The following is a 13,353-nucleotide window of genomic DNA, read 5'->3' on the forward strand; positions in this document are numbered from 1 at the left end:
TAGCCACAGTCTCTCTGAGGGAGGTCCTGGAACGCTGCAGCACCAAGCCATCTGGTTGCACCCCATTATTAAGGGCAGTCGAGCTGGAAGGCAAAATATGATCCATCTCTCTGAATTATGGTCCCGTCATAGACCCTAGAACCACCCTAGAACCAGTGCTAGCAAAACCCGACAGGATCTTATTCCCCTGGTATAGCTGGGTGCACAACACACAGGGAATTAGCATATTTAATTAAAGGAGTACTTGTGGCACCTTAGAGACTAACCAATTTATTTGAGCATAAGCTTTCGTGAGCTACAGCTCACTTCATCACTTCACCTTAGTCTCTAAGGTGCCACAAGTACTCCTTTTCTTTTTGCGAATACAGACTAACACGGCTGTTACTCTGAAACCTGCCATATTTAATTAAAGTGCCTGATGAATGGCATTACATAGTTTCTTAATTAACATCTATGTCCTCAGATGATGGCTTTAAATTAAAGAGTTTTTTCAACATTTCCCCTTTTACTGTGCAGTTAGTACAACCTGGAAGACTTTCATTATTGTGGGGGCTGGGAAAAGCTAGATTTTCAGTCAGTCCTCAACACTGCAGCATGGAGATGGAAGAGCTGCAGTCCCAGCAGCTGTCTGCTTTAGGGAGCCATTTACATGATACTTTGGGTGAATGGCACACTCCTGTTACAAGGGGCTCTGCTAGCAGGGTGGGCACCAGCACTTCCCAAGCCTGTGAGTAAAAGGACGGGCAAACTGAAGCGTCCATTTTCTATGGACGTACTGTGATGAGCTGAGTCAGTGGGTATTCCTCTGCCAGACATCCGTGTGAGCGTGCACCAAAGTGAGGCATTAATTTGTCGTGGTACTGGTATTTTGCAGTAGTTTATGTATGGCTGTGTCCACAAAGGTCTATGTGATTTTCAGATACTTGAGAAGCTGGGATGGTCTGCTCTCCAAAGACCTCGTCACCTGTGGACAAACTGACAGACCGAGGTTACAGAAAGGGGGACAACAACCCGACAGTGTTGTAGGGCTTTTTGATTTCATAAACTGTTCAACTGAGGAGTGTAAGCTTAACAGTGCCCTGCGTGTTCTGTGGCTTTAGTACCTTCCAGTACATCCCTCTCTTTCAGGGCAAATGAGACTTTAGCTTGTAGGTCCAGTCCTAGCCTTGGTACCACTGGTAATCTTCTCAGGGGTCCCTTTGTGCCATGTCCTTGCTGGCTAGCTGTGTTAGTAGGTCCCATGCCCTTTGTTCAGCAGACCCTATCAGGGAGTGTCGGACTACAAGTCTCCACGCGTCAACCCAGAGGCCCTGTGTATCTGGCTCCTTCCACAGCGTAAGCCCAGGATGGGCCATGGCTCAGTTGTCTCTTCTGCCTGTGACAGAGCCTGTGCTGCAACCAGTGGCTGCTCCCCTCCCCCCGCCTCAACCTTCTTCCCTCCTCTCTGTGCCTGCCCTTGGCTGAACCTGCGCCCAGAACACCTGATGCCTGGCTCCCTAGACGTGGTCAGTTCCCTTCTCCTAGGTTCCCCTGCTCAGCCTGTACTCAGCCTTCTCCTAGGTTCCCCCTGTACTCAGCCTGTACTCCTCCACTATGTCCGTTCTCAGATGCATCTGTGTGCAGAGAGTGCTCTTTCTTAGGATCGAAGCAGGCAAACACTTGGTGATACTGATCATTCCCTTGTGTCCCAGCCCTCTGTGTTCTGGAAAGCCGGGCTCTGGTGCTTAGCCTGAAGAAATCCAGTGTCTTGGTTTAGCAGCTTTTGTAGTAATGCATCTCAAGCAAGTTTGATGCATAGTTGGACAGGTGAGTAAACATACTGTAATGAACCTGCCAGCTCATTGTGGGGCAGTTCTGCACCCAGCCAGCAAACAGCCCCTTAGTCTCCAAGATACGGCAGTGGAAAGTGCAAACTGAGGGCAGGAAGGCTGCCTGAGAGCAGGGGAGCAGCCTGGGAAGTGACTGGGATGGGAAAGCTGGGCAGCAGGTGACTTGCGGTTGGGACTGAGAGGCTGAGAGCTGAAGGAGAGACACTGCTTCTGGCATGGGCCAGTAATAGCCACAACAGGGGCACAGTGGGGCGGGATTACACAAGACCATTACCTGTGTACTACACTGCCCCTAGGGGCCTGGTTGGGGACTGCAGGCAGAAGCACAGTGAGGAGACTGTCACCTTTAAAACCCTGTACCATACTGCCCCTAGGGGCTGGGTTGGGAGCTGCCATTTAGATTTTTTTTGTTGTAATTGCTATACAGTTGTGCCCCAGGGCAGGGGTTCTCAGGAAAAAAAAATTTGGTGGCCTCAGAGTGCAGTCACCAACTCTTGCTGGTGGCTGCTCTCACACTTTTTCCTAAAACATGTAATTAGCTTTAGAAAAAACAAATAAATATGCACATATACACGTCCAAATAATTGTAATTAATTTATTGCTAGCTAGTAAGTCCGTTGTGAAAAGTGATATTAACAAACATACAAGTAGCACTTTTCACAGAAGACTTATTCAGCCCTGCCAAGCCTGGGGACTAATTAAGCCCTGGATGGGAGGCCAGGGGAGGCATGTGGGGCCAACAGGGAGGGAGAGGACTCCCTACTTTGGCCCCCCTCCCCGAGCCCAGGAGGCTGTGGCCTTAAGAAAGGTCCCTGGTGGTTGCATGCGGCCACAGTGGCCACATTTGAGAAATGCTGCCCTAGAGTATTTGCACCTTGTATTTCTGGCTCATCTAATAAAGGAATGTTATCTTCACAATGTGTGTTCAGGCCTGGGTTCTGGTAGAGCCTGGTGCTTGGAGCTTCTGCCATACTTGTCTCCAAGCTCCTGGTTCACCAGCATGCTATAGACATCAGAAGGGACTGGCATATAACCTCCTGCAATGGGTGATTATTATTATTATTATTTATTTGTATTACCATAGCACCTAAGAGCCCCAGGCATGGATCAGAGCCCCATTGTGCTAGGTGCTGTACAAAGCCAGAACAGAAAGACAGTCCCTGCCCCAGGGAGTTTATAATCTAGGTATAAGACAAGAGACAATAGTTCAGACAGACAGACGGGGGAGTACAAGTAAACAATGAAGCAGTATTGGTCAGCATGACAGGCAGCAGTCTCTGCACTACAACAGCCCCAGCATTCTCAAATGTTCCGTAGGCCTCATGGCAAAGGAGGGTTTTGGAGGAGGATAGGGAGGTGGCTTGGCGCTCCTCCCAAGTGTGAGGGGCAGCCTGACAGAAAGGTCTTATTTGAAAATGTACCAAAATGGTGATGGACGCCAGCATCATGGGCTAATCAGAGGCTTGAGAGCAAATGAGAGATGAGAGGTAGGGTGGGGAATGACCGTGAAGGGCCTTGGAAGTGAAGACAAGCAGCATATGTTTGATGCGATGGAGAAGAGGGAGCCAGTGGAGGAATTCAAGGAGAGGGGTGACACAGTCAAAGCAGTGGGCTAGGAAAATTATCTTTGCAGCTACATTCTGAATGGATCTGAGTGGGGCATGGTTGCATTTGCCTCTGCATGACTCTGGGGCACTTCCGTATTCATTATCATGCTGATTTTACTTTGGCCAGGTCGGATCCCATATGGAGCCAGGTACTGTCTGAAAGAATTGGCTTTGGGAAAGCAGGTTGTGTCGTTGCCTGAGCTGAGACATAGTACACACCTTTCGCAAGTGACTGCTGAACACAGCATGAAAGGGTTACATTGTGTTCTACTTTGGAGCCATCAGATCTAGGCTGCCGCTCCAGCTTCAATGAGTCCCTCCTGTGTCTCATCAGGCTTGCATCTAATACAGTCCTGTTGTCAAAATCAGACCAAGGGACTTGTACTAGCAGAATTCTTTGTTCAGAGTGGTTAGTCTTGGTGACGGAAGTAGAGCTGTCAACATTTTTTGACCAGAAATGAGCTGTGTTCTCCCCTCCACACCCCCCCCCCCCAAAAAAAAAAGACGTAAAAGTTTTTCATTTAATGCAAAATGTTTGCCTTTAAATTTTTTTTTGGAGGGGATGGGTAAATTTTATTAAAAACAATTACTTCAAATATCAAAATAATTGTTGCAATGTTTTGTTTACCGAAAGTTTGCTAAACAAAAGAAGTTAACAACCATTTTGATGTTTTTTGAGAATATTTTCCAAAAAAAATTTAAATTGGAAAAAAATTCAGGAAAAATACTCTGGGTATTCTAAATGGTTCTATTTCAAACCTTTGGAAATGAAGGGAATTTCAAAACATTAAAATTTTTCATGTACGTTTCCATTTCTTCACACCCGTTTAATTGCTCAATATTTTGACTTTGAATCTACCTTTCTGATGCCAGGAGCACCAGTGACCCTTTGTGTAACATTTGTTAAGACTGAGAAAAATTCATGTGGATGTTTTTACCATTTGCTTAAGATTTTTGCAGTTCCAGACTGAGTGAATTTGTCTGCTTGGGGCTTTTTTACATCTAGTGAGCTAACCAAAAATGTGGTTTCTGGCCTGGTTGAAGCTTAAAAATTAGCCTGACCTAGCTAGGTTGCTCAGGGCTGTGAAAAATTACATACCCTGAGCACCGTAGTTAGAACCAACCCAATCGCTGGTGCAGATGTCAGCGGCAGAATTCTTTAGCAGCCATAGTGTAGATATGCCCTCTATCATGCTCCAGTAATAAGTCCTGAATGTGCCATGTGATCCGATTCCTGTTTGTGGCACCCAAATACTACCTTTCTGGATGCATAGGAGTGGCTCAGGTCACAATGAAAGGAATAGTTTTTCCTTTGGGGAGCAGCCCAGTTCCTTTGAAAATGTCTGCCTATTCTAAGAATACTGAGGGGTTAGCCCCAGCTGCAGCTACCCATTGTGATGTTCCCTTGGTGTTATCTGGACTGGTGATCTGCTAGGTCACTCCAATCCTTGACTCTGGGAGCCAGCCTTACCCTGCTGTGCTGTGAGAATCCCCACTCCCGGGCTGTTCATGCACAGCCTCTGGCATGTAAGCTGCTCCCAGTTCTGTGAGTGAGCACGTTTGGTCAGTTTAAGGAATAGCTCCACTGCCACTTGTGACGTGTTGGTCAGAGCGAGCAGCACACTGGCCAGCAGTTCAGGATCCATTCCTGCAGCCTAAAAGAGGCAGGGCGCGCAGTACACAAACTGTTGAAAGATGGCGCCAAATGCGGATGGAAGCACAGGGTTTGCTGGGATGTGAAGCAAGGCATCATGGGGCATTGGCACTGGACCCAGAATGCCCCACGACCCCCTCCACCTTCCCACAAGTCTTAGCGGCAGAAGAGAAAGAGGGATAGCTGCTCAGTGTGCACCGCTCCAAATAGCGCCGCAAGTGCTGCAAGTGTGAACATGCTGTTGCGCAGGCAGCTGGCAGTGTGAACACACAACAGCGGTTTTCTTTCTGCACTCTCTGAGCGACGCTGTAACTGCCAGCTCTGTAACTTTGCCAGTGTAGATGTGCCCAGAGAGCATGGCAAACATCTCTCCCTTTTATCATGTCCTTTCTTCCCCCTTGGCTTTGCCCCGCCCCCCCCCCCCCCCCCCGCTTCAGAGTCAGGTGAGCATTACCTCATTGCAGTCCCAAACTGACCAAGGGAAGGGGGGTGACTCCCTCGAGAATCCAACAGATCCTTTGTTGCTGCCTAGGCCAGTGTCCTTTGTTCCTGTGAGGCTGGGCTGGGTTTGTCCCATATATGTCCTGATGAGGTGTGAACTGCCCCTCTGCTCTTAGAGAGTTTTGCCTGGGCTTGTCCTAAGCTATGAGGACACGTTTTCAGCCTGGTAACTATATACCTGAAATTACAACCTATAACATTACTATAACAACAATGCTCAGTGCATCATGAGCCTTCTGGAGACACCCGACTTGACGAACTTTGCATTGGATACCACACAATCATATTATAAGGATGAACATGGGGGTGCAGGCTGCTCCCCTGAGGTCCAGATTATCACACCCAAAGTTCCAGTTTTATCAACTGAAGTTCTAAACGGAATCCCAAGACTGAGCCCACAACTCAGATTCGAGTCTTCAGTTGATATTTTACATAGCCACAGCTACAGATCTAGGACACATGCCTTTCTTCTAACACCACTGTCCCCAAACCAGCCTTTATATTCACAAATTCTGTGACCCCCCGCCCCCCCCGCCTATGGACGGGTATTGAGAGCTGTATGACTTTAAAGGGATGCTCTGTTTTACTTCCCCCTAAGAATGTAAAGCAGAAGAATAATGGGCCCAGGCCTACGCCCCTTGACCCACAGGAATATTCTTATCAGTCAGTGGGTTGCTCTCTGCTGTGTGGGTGTACAAGGAGATGCCTGGGGTTAACATGAGCTTTTCTTGTCTCCTTTTTGTCTGTGATCTTTAAAAGAAAGTGAAGGGCCTGACTGTGAACTTCTACACCTAATCCCTTGTTCCTTCTTCTCTTGCAGTTGGGAAGACATCCCTGATCACAAGGTTTATGTATGACAGTTTTGACAATACATATCAGGTGAGACCCTTTTTCCATTTCTGGATCTGGAGTGACAGTAACCCCAATGCACCGCCTACTCCCTGTCAATCCCCAGTCATGTTCTGTGCACAGCGTCAGACCCACTTTGGAGCAGAAATAAGCTCTCTTTCTTCAGAGGTGGGAAATGGACATGTGAACACGGCCCACTTATGACTCCTCATATAGCCCGGCACTGAGATCTAGACTATAGCGCTGTTTATTTTCAATGGCGCCTACATATTTGCATCCAATTTTTTGTGCATGAATGAAATCAGCAGGGTCTGCTGGGGAACGCTTCTGCCTAGCAACCCAAAATGGGTGTAGTGGTGTGAGCACATGCACTTGTGTTGCAAACTGGCTACCAACGGGCTTTCCAGTGGTGAATGACGTGCATGCACTTCCGCTACTCTTTACATTCCCCATTCTCCGCAGTAGCTGGCATTGGCGCATTTTGCAACCATCATGACATAGTCAGTCTATACGTTTTGTGGAGTTCTCTAATTTATGCAGATAGTGTCTATAATTTCACAGGGATTGTTTTGAGTTCTAGGTGTGTAATGAGAAGTAAACTGTGTGATCGCCTCAGACTTTCCAAGTTCTACACTGATGCTGTTGCCAAAATGCAGGGGGCATGATTCTCTTCTTGCTTTGGTGTAAATTAGGAGTAACTCCACTGAAGTCAGTGTAAAGCTGAGGAGAATCAGGACTAAGTTCTTCATATCCTAACTCTGCTTTTACACTAGAGTCTTCCTGAATTAGCTTGGGACCCCAAAGACAGATTGGGTTTCTCTTTCCTTTCATTGTGCATTCAGGCAAAGGGATTTCTCAGCCTTTATTTCCTTTTCTTGTGTGTTGAACAACATCCCCCTGGGGCCAGTGAACAACATGTAATTCAATCTAGACTTCCCCTTTCACTGGCATCTCCACCTTTCCTGGGTTTGTTTCTCTCAGGAGGGATTTGCCCTTGGGGCAAGCAGTCGACCCAAGCTATATGAAATGTAGTTTAGCTGCAAGAGAATGGTATCGATCACAACGTGTGTCTGCTAGCAGCTTCCATTGCAGAGGAGCCAAAATGTGACCTTTCAAGCAATGCATGGCCTGAAAGCCCCATCTGCATGTGAACCCCATCAGAGGCATTTTCCTGTCTGTAGGTCTCCTCCTTCTCTGAGTATGCAGGTGTGAGCTGCCCTGATTGTGCACTTCGCCAAGGTATCTTGGCCCTGAAATGGAGGGTTCACCTTTGTTAGGGAGGAGTGACTGTGCCATTGATGGTGATGAAACCGTGGACAGCTCTCACGAGGGGCCAGACTCTGGTGCCCCTCTCGTGGTGACCGGTACTGTGCTCCATGGGTTCTCCGCGGAAGTCAATGGGACTGCTCAGCATGCATGTAACTCACTGGGTCAGTGTGCATCACACGTCCCCCTCTGTGCCTGATCCACAGAGCGAGCCTCTCTGTTGCCGCCCCAGGGAGAGAGCCCTGCTCCTTTGCATATGCAGGAGAGACTCAGGTCCTTGTGGTGGGGTCTCCCTGCTTTGCTAGGTTGGTCTGACCTCTGACACCCTCTGAGGAGGCAGGAAGTTGCCCAGCGATTGCTCCAAAACCCAGCTCTCTCCCAGCGCCCTGACTGGACAGGACCTCAGTGTCATTGCAAAGAACAGTCAGTGGGAGCAGATGTACCTCACTCAGTTACAAATGGCCTCGGCAGACCAGGTACAGCGGCTCCTGCCCTTTGGCTGTAGCTGGTTGGTATGTCTGGGGAAGGCTCGCAGGAGCCACATGCTCCAGCTGCTCTTTGGCTTGCCGCTGAAGTATCTGTGTTGTCCTATCTCAAGTGGCATCCATCAGCCCCATTTGCAGAAGAGCTGGCAGCAGGGACAAGATTTCCTGCTAGCCCTCCAGCCAGCTCGTGCTCAGAGGTCAGCTGCCTGTCTATCCCCAGCCAGGTTTCCAGAGGTAGGGCCTGCCTTCACAGCACAGCTGCTGATATGTGGAGTGGGAGTGTCACCCATTTTGCTCAGAGGGTCCCTGGTTTGATCCCCAGTGTGTCAGCTGCAGTGATGGTTATTGCACAAGGAGAGCAGATGCTGGCCCCACACGACTAGCATGGCCTAACCCAAAGGGAGTCAGTCAGGGCAGAGAAGCAATCATCCCAGGAACAGCTGGAGAGCCCTTAAGGAGCAGGACATAGGTGTTAGATGTCGCAGAGCCACCCAAGAGGTGGGGAAGCCCTGCAGCTGGACTGAAGGAACTGTCTGGGAGAACCAGAGCAATCCAGGTAGCACAGTGCAACTGGAAAGCTGCCTGGAGTCCAGAGCAGCTGGGGGTTCCCTTGGGGTCATGGAATCCCCCAGTGGTGCTCCACCCATCATTGGTCCTGTAGTTAATCTGTGCTATGCCAGGGGCCAGTCTGGTCCCCACCCTACCCCAGGATCAAGGGAGCGGAAAGATGGCTTGGAACTGCACTGAAGGTGGGTCCAGCCCCTCTGAGGATTCTGTCCTCTGTGTTCTCTCAGTTGCTGGTTGGTCCACTGTGAACCACGCTGGGTTAAGATCTGTACATAAAATAACAGCCACCCAATGCCAAGTGACAGGATCCTGTACCGAGCCCAGTTTCCCTGTGCTAATGAAGAGAACAGACATTTCCTAAATGGCATTTATTGACCTGGGGCTCTGAGGGGCAAGAACTGCTGTATCTATGGGACTGTGTTTGGGAGCAGGATTGCTGAGTGTCTGGAGAAGTCTCTCTGTGCAGACGAGAAGGGAGGATGCTGAAACAAAGAAACCAGAGGAGAGGTGTGACAGACCCCTGGGTACAACCTGGAACTGTGGGACCGCTATGCTGCCTTTACTCTCTAGCCTGGGCTGTCTCTTACAGTGCTATGCCAGTGACAAGCAGCAGACCCTTCCAGGTGCTGTTATCACTCATCCAACAACATGCAGAGACACACCAAGCTAAATTGCATGAATGCTCTCTAAGCCACTCATGAATTATACACAGGGAAACACCAGCAAATCCCCCCAGCCTTGCACCCCAGGAATGTACCAATTTTATACTGCTCAAGACCTTCTCTTGAACAATGCAAGCTCACTAATTAGTTTGCTACTTCATTAGAGGATAGTGTACATGCACCAGCCTTTGTAACCTAAGTAGATCCCCCCAAGCACTTAGGACAAACTCACTGGTTCAGATTAAAATACGTTTATTAACTACAGAAAGATAGATTTTAAGTGATTATAAGAGGTAGGGATAAAGGTCAGAGAATGTTACATAAGAAATAGAAAGTAAACACGCATTCTAAATTTTAAACTTTGTCATACCAAGCAAGAGTTGAATCAAGCAGTTTTTCTCACCCCACTAAGCATTGTAAGCAGTTCACAGATTTTAATACACAGGCAGAATTCTCTGCTTAGCCTGGGACCAATCTCCCCAGTTCAGTGTCTTTTTCTTCCAAAATTTCATGTTGCCTTCAGAATAGGTGGGGGAGGAGAGAATCTCATGGTGCCACTGTCCTTTATTTCATACCCTCAGTTCATGTGCCTGGAAAAATACTGGCTCAAACATGGAGTCAAGCATCACATGTCCCGAGGCCTTCCTGAGTCACAGAGTTAAGCAAGTGCCATTGTGTGTAGCTGGAGCAAGTGCTTTTATTGAATTGTATCTCTCTTGTTTACAATTCCCCTGCTGGTCAATGGCTGGTCACTGGGTGTGGGTCACCTCGTTTGAGACTCACAACCTATTTCAAATAACAACCATATACCAAAATCTCGTAACTCTATATCCAATAATGATATACATATTTGTAGAGAACAATGAGTTTCATCAGATCATGACCTTACAAGGCATTTTTTGTACAAAATATCAGAACCATATATAAGTGGTGAGTGAATGTGGGAGTTACAGGGCACTGTCTTGAGGTACAGTGCATCACAGGACGTCACTGTCCATATTTGCTGAGTCCCCACTTCCCTCCCTTCTTTGCTGATTGTTCTTAATCCCTGACCTGGAGGGCACCCCTTCACCTCCTCAGATTAGAAGGGGTTCCCAGTGGGGCCAAGACCCAGTATGCTCACAACATGTAGTTTGAAAGAGGTTATGCCTTTTAATTGAGAGAAAAAGGACCAGTGACATTTGGCAGCCATTTCCTCAGTGATGTTGGGATCCCAGGGCCACCTGATCTAATCAGTGTTGCAATTGATTGAGGTGAACAAACAGCTCTTTCACCTTTTACAAGCAATTAAATAATACATCAAAAGAGAGGCATAGTCTGCACAGGCTGTATTAATTTGTGTATTAAAGGCTCCCTCACGTCCATTATGGCCACGCTGGATTCTGCAAACACAAGCAATAGCTCTGCTCGGTAAATATTTGATTGCTGCTGTCCCGAGTTAAATAGTTTGATGACTTCTACTTCTCTTCTGACTGTCCCAATTAGGGAGAGAAGTACAGTCAGTTTCACACTGCAAAGCACTGTGGGTAAAGGAAGGATAACAGTTACCAAGGCACGCAGCACTTCCAAAATGCCCTTGCCTGCTCCAAGATGGCTGCCGATGGTAATGTTTGCTGGTCAGCCATTCCCACCAGTTCCACGGCAATTCACCACATTGCCAGTGGCGGCAAGTGCCAGTGATGGGCCCAAGCATTTGATTTATATCCAAGTGGCTGCAAGTTTAACAATAGGCAGGATCGTTCCTAAAAGTGATCCATCCCGGCAGCAGTGAGAGGGGTGAGGACAACAGCTTCCCCCCGGCTGGTTCCCTTTTGATGTTTACATCCAGAGTAAACTGCTGATCTGAAGCCTGTCTCATGCCAACCCAGGCCTTTATGGGCCTTTGTAATCCCAAGGCCTGCAGCCACTATTGCATGCAGGAGCCCCACACCTCCCCACAAGCACTAAATCCAAGCACAAGGTGGGTTGATATCTGATTTTCTGGGAAAGGCCTTTGTCCCCCTTTCTCAACCTCAGCAGACAAGTGAGCTCTAAACACCCCCCACACTCGTTAATGCCCAGAGCGGTGATCCCGTGAAATAATGGTATCATCACTCTCTCCCCCGTCCCTGCCTGAGCACATGGGAGCTGAGCCCCAGCCCCTTTCCAGGGTGCGCCTGTGTACCTTGAAGGACTCGGAGAGCAGCAGGGGTCAGGAAGTCCCAGCTAGCACATCCTGAGAGACACCAGTGGGAGAGGCAGGGTCCCAGTGCCCTCACCCTCCCCAAGCACATGGAGATGGAGCCCTGTGTGGCTGCTTGCTGGGAGAGGGGTGGAAATCTGAGGGCAGGGGGAGGCAAGGGCTGCAGGAGGAGAAGCCTCCTCCATACACACAAACACCTTCCCAAGAAAGAGCCAGCTGTGATGATTGGGAGGCAGTGTGTGGCCCACAACCTGGACAAGGGGAACGGAGCATGGGCTAATGCTGAAATACAGATATTTAAATACACGACTTTCCCTTGTTATCCAGTGGAATAAAATTGTCAATAAGCAGGCAAGAGTGGAGATTTACTGCTATTGAAATAAATCAAAGGCAAAATACAAGGAAATTTGGGGATTGGTCCTGCTTTGAGCAGGGGGTTGGACTAGATGACCTCCTGAGGTCCCTTCCAACCCTGATATTCTATGATTCTATGAAAGGAACTGGGCAGTGGAACTTATAATAAGAGAAAAAGAACTAAAAGAAATCCAGTTGCATCTGACTCTGCCCCAGATCCTCACATGCATTTAGGTGTCTAATTCCCTTTGAAGTCCCTCCTCCTCCTCCATTCTCATTGCGTGTTGAACCCACTTGTTATGTTCTGTCTTCATCTTAGCCTGGAAGCGTTTGGGGGCAGGAACTGTCTCTCACCATGCATTTGTGGGGCCCTTGACCCTGATTGCGGCCTCAAGGCACTGCTGAAATACCAGCGGTAATATCACCCTCACACCTAGGAGATTGTGCCTGCTCTGTGCAAAGTCCAAGAGGATCCCCCTCAGACTGGCATCAGCAACAGACCCTGGTGCCCCATTCATAATCCTGTCCTAGCAAGAAGGATGGAGCCTGCTGCTACCCGACCCGCCGCTAAACACAGGGAGAGTAGAAGGTGGCCTGTTTCCTCGCGACCTATCAGCCAATCTCAGCAAATTTTAGAGGCACTGGGACTGACCAGTGAAGATGGACTAACTGCCATTGGCTGCTGGGCCCTGCAGCACCTTCCACTGGTGGGGTCCATCTTACCAGCCCCACCCTGCAAACCAGCAGCAGTTTATAAAGGTAAGTCACCCTCTCCTCTGATTGCCTATGAAAATGTGTTTCTGGGCCGTTTTGAAAAATCATCTTGGTGCAGTTGCTGCTGCCCCACCAGCTGGGCTGTCTGCTGAATCAGCACCCCCAAAACAACGTTCCTTCCCCGCTACTGGAGCAAGGAGTGCACTTTGGAAAGACTCACGGGGCAGTGCCCAGTCCTCACTGGACTATGGCCTCTGTCAGAGCTGCCCTTTCATTCGAAATAGGGAATTTCAAAGGAAATGACAATAAGGGAAGGTAGGAAGGTGCTTCGCTGCTCTTCCCTTCTTCAAGTCAGACAGCTGAGGCAATACACTCAGAAACTCTGGTTGGGACTTTCCAAAGGCACCTAAGGGAGTTAGGTACTCATAGGTCTTGTCTACCCAGGGACACGCAGGTAAGTTTATCCAAATTGATGAACCATGTGAATTGAAAGTGGATTTGTAAAACCACATTAAACCCCTGGGTGGGTGCTCTGATTCAGAATTAAAGAGGCCTTAATTCGATTTAGTTTAGTTCACTTCAGAAGTGAATTAAGCTAAATCAACTTCAGGCCACTTTAATTCTGAATTAGTGTTCACACTGGGGTTTAACGAGGTTCAACTAATCCACTTGGACAGTTAATT

General features: G+C 48.4%; 1 protein-coding gene across 1 annotated transcript in view; it reads left to right on the plus strand.

Annotated features, from left to right (window-relative positions):
* Positions 1-13,353, plus strand: part of RAB6B (RAB6B, member RAS oncogene family) — a 126,651-nt gene that overhangs the window by 57,923 nt on the left and 55,375 nt on the right. Inside the window, 1 exon segment of the mRNA XM_048864737.1 lies at positions 6,412-6,470. Coding sequence (XP_048720694.1) covers positions 6,412-6,470 — 59 coding nt within the window.

This window comes from Caretta caretta, chromosome 9 (genome assembly GCF_965140235.1).
Source record: "Caretta caretta isolate rCarCar2 chromosome 9, rCarCar1.hap1, whole genome shotgun sequence".
Lineage (NCBI taxonomy): Eukaryota > Metazoa > Chordata > Testudines > Cheloniidae > Caretta > Caretta caretta.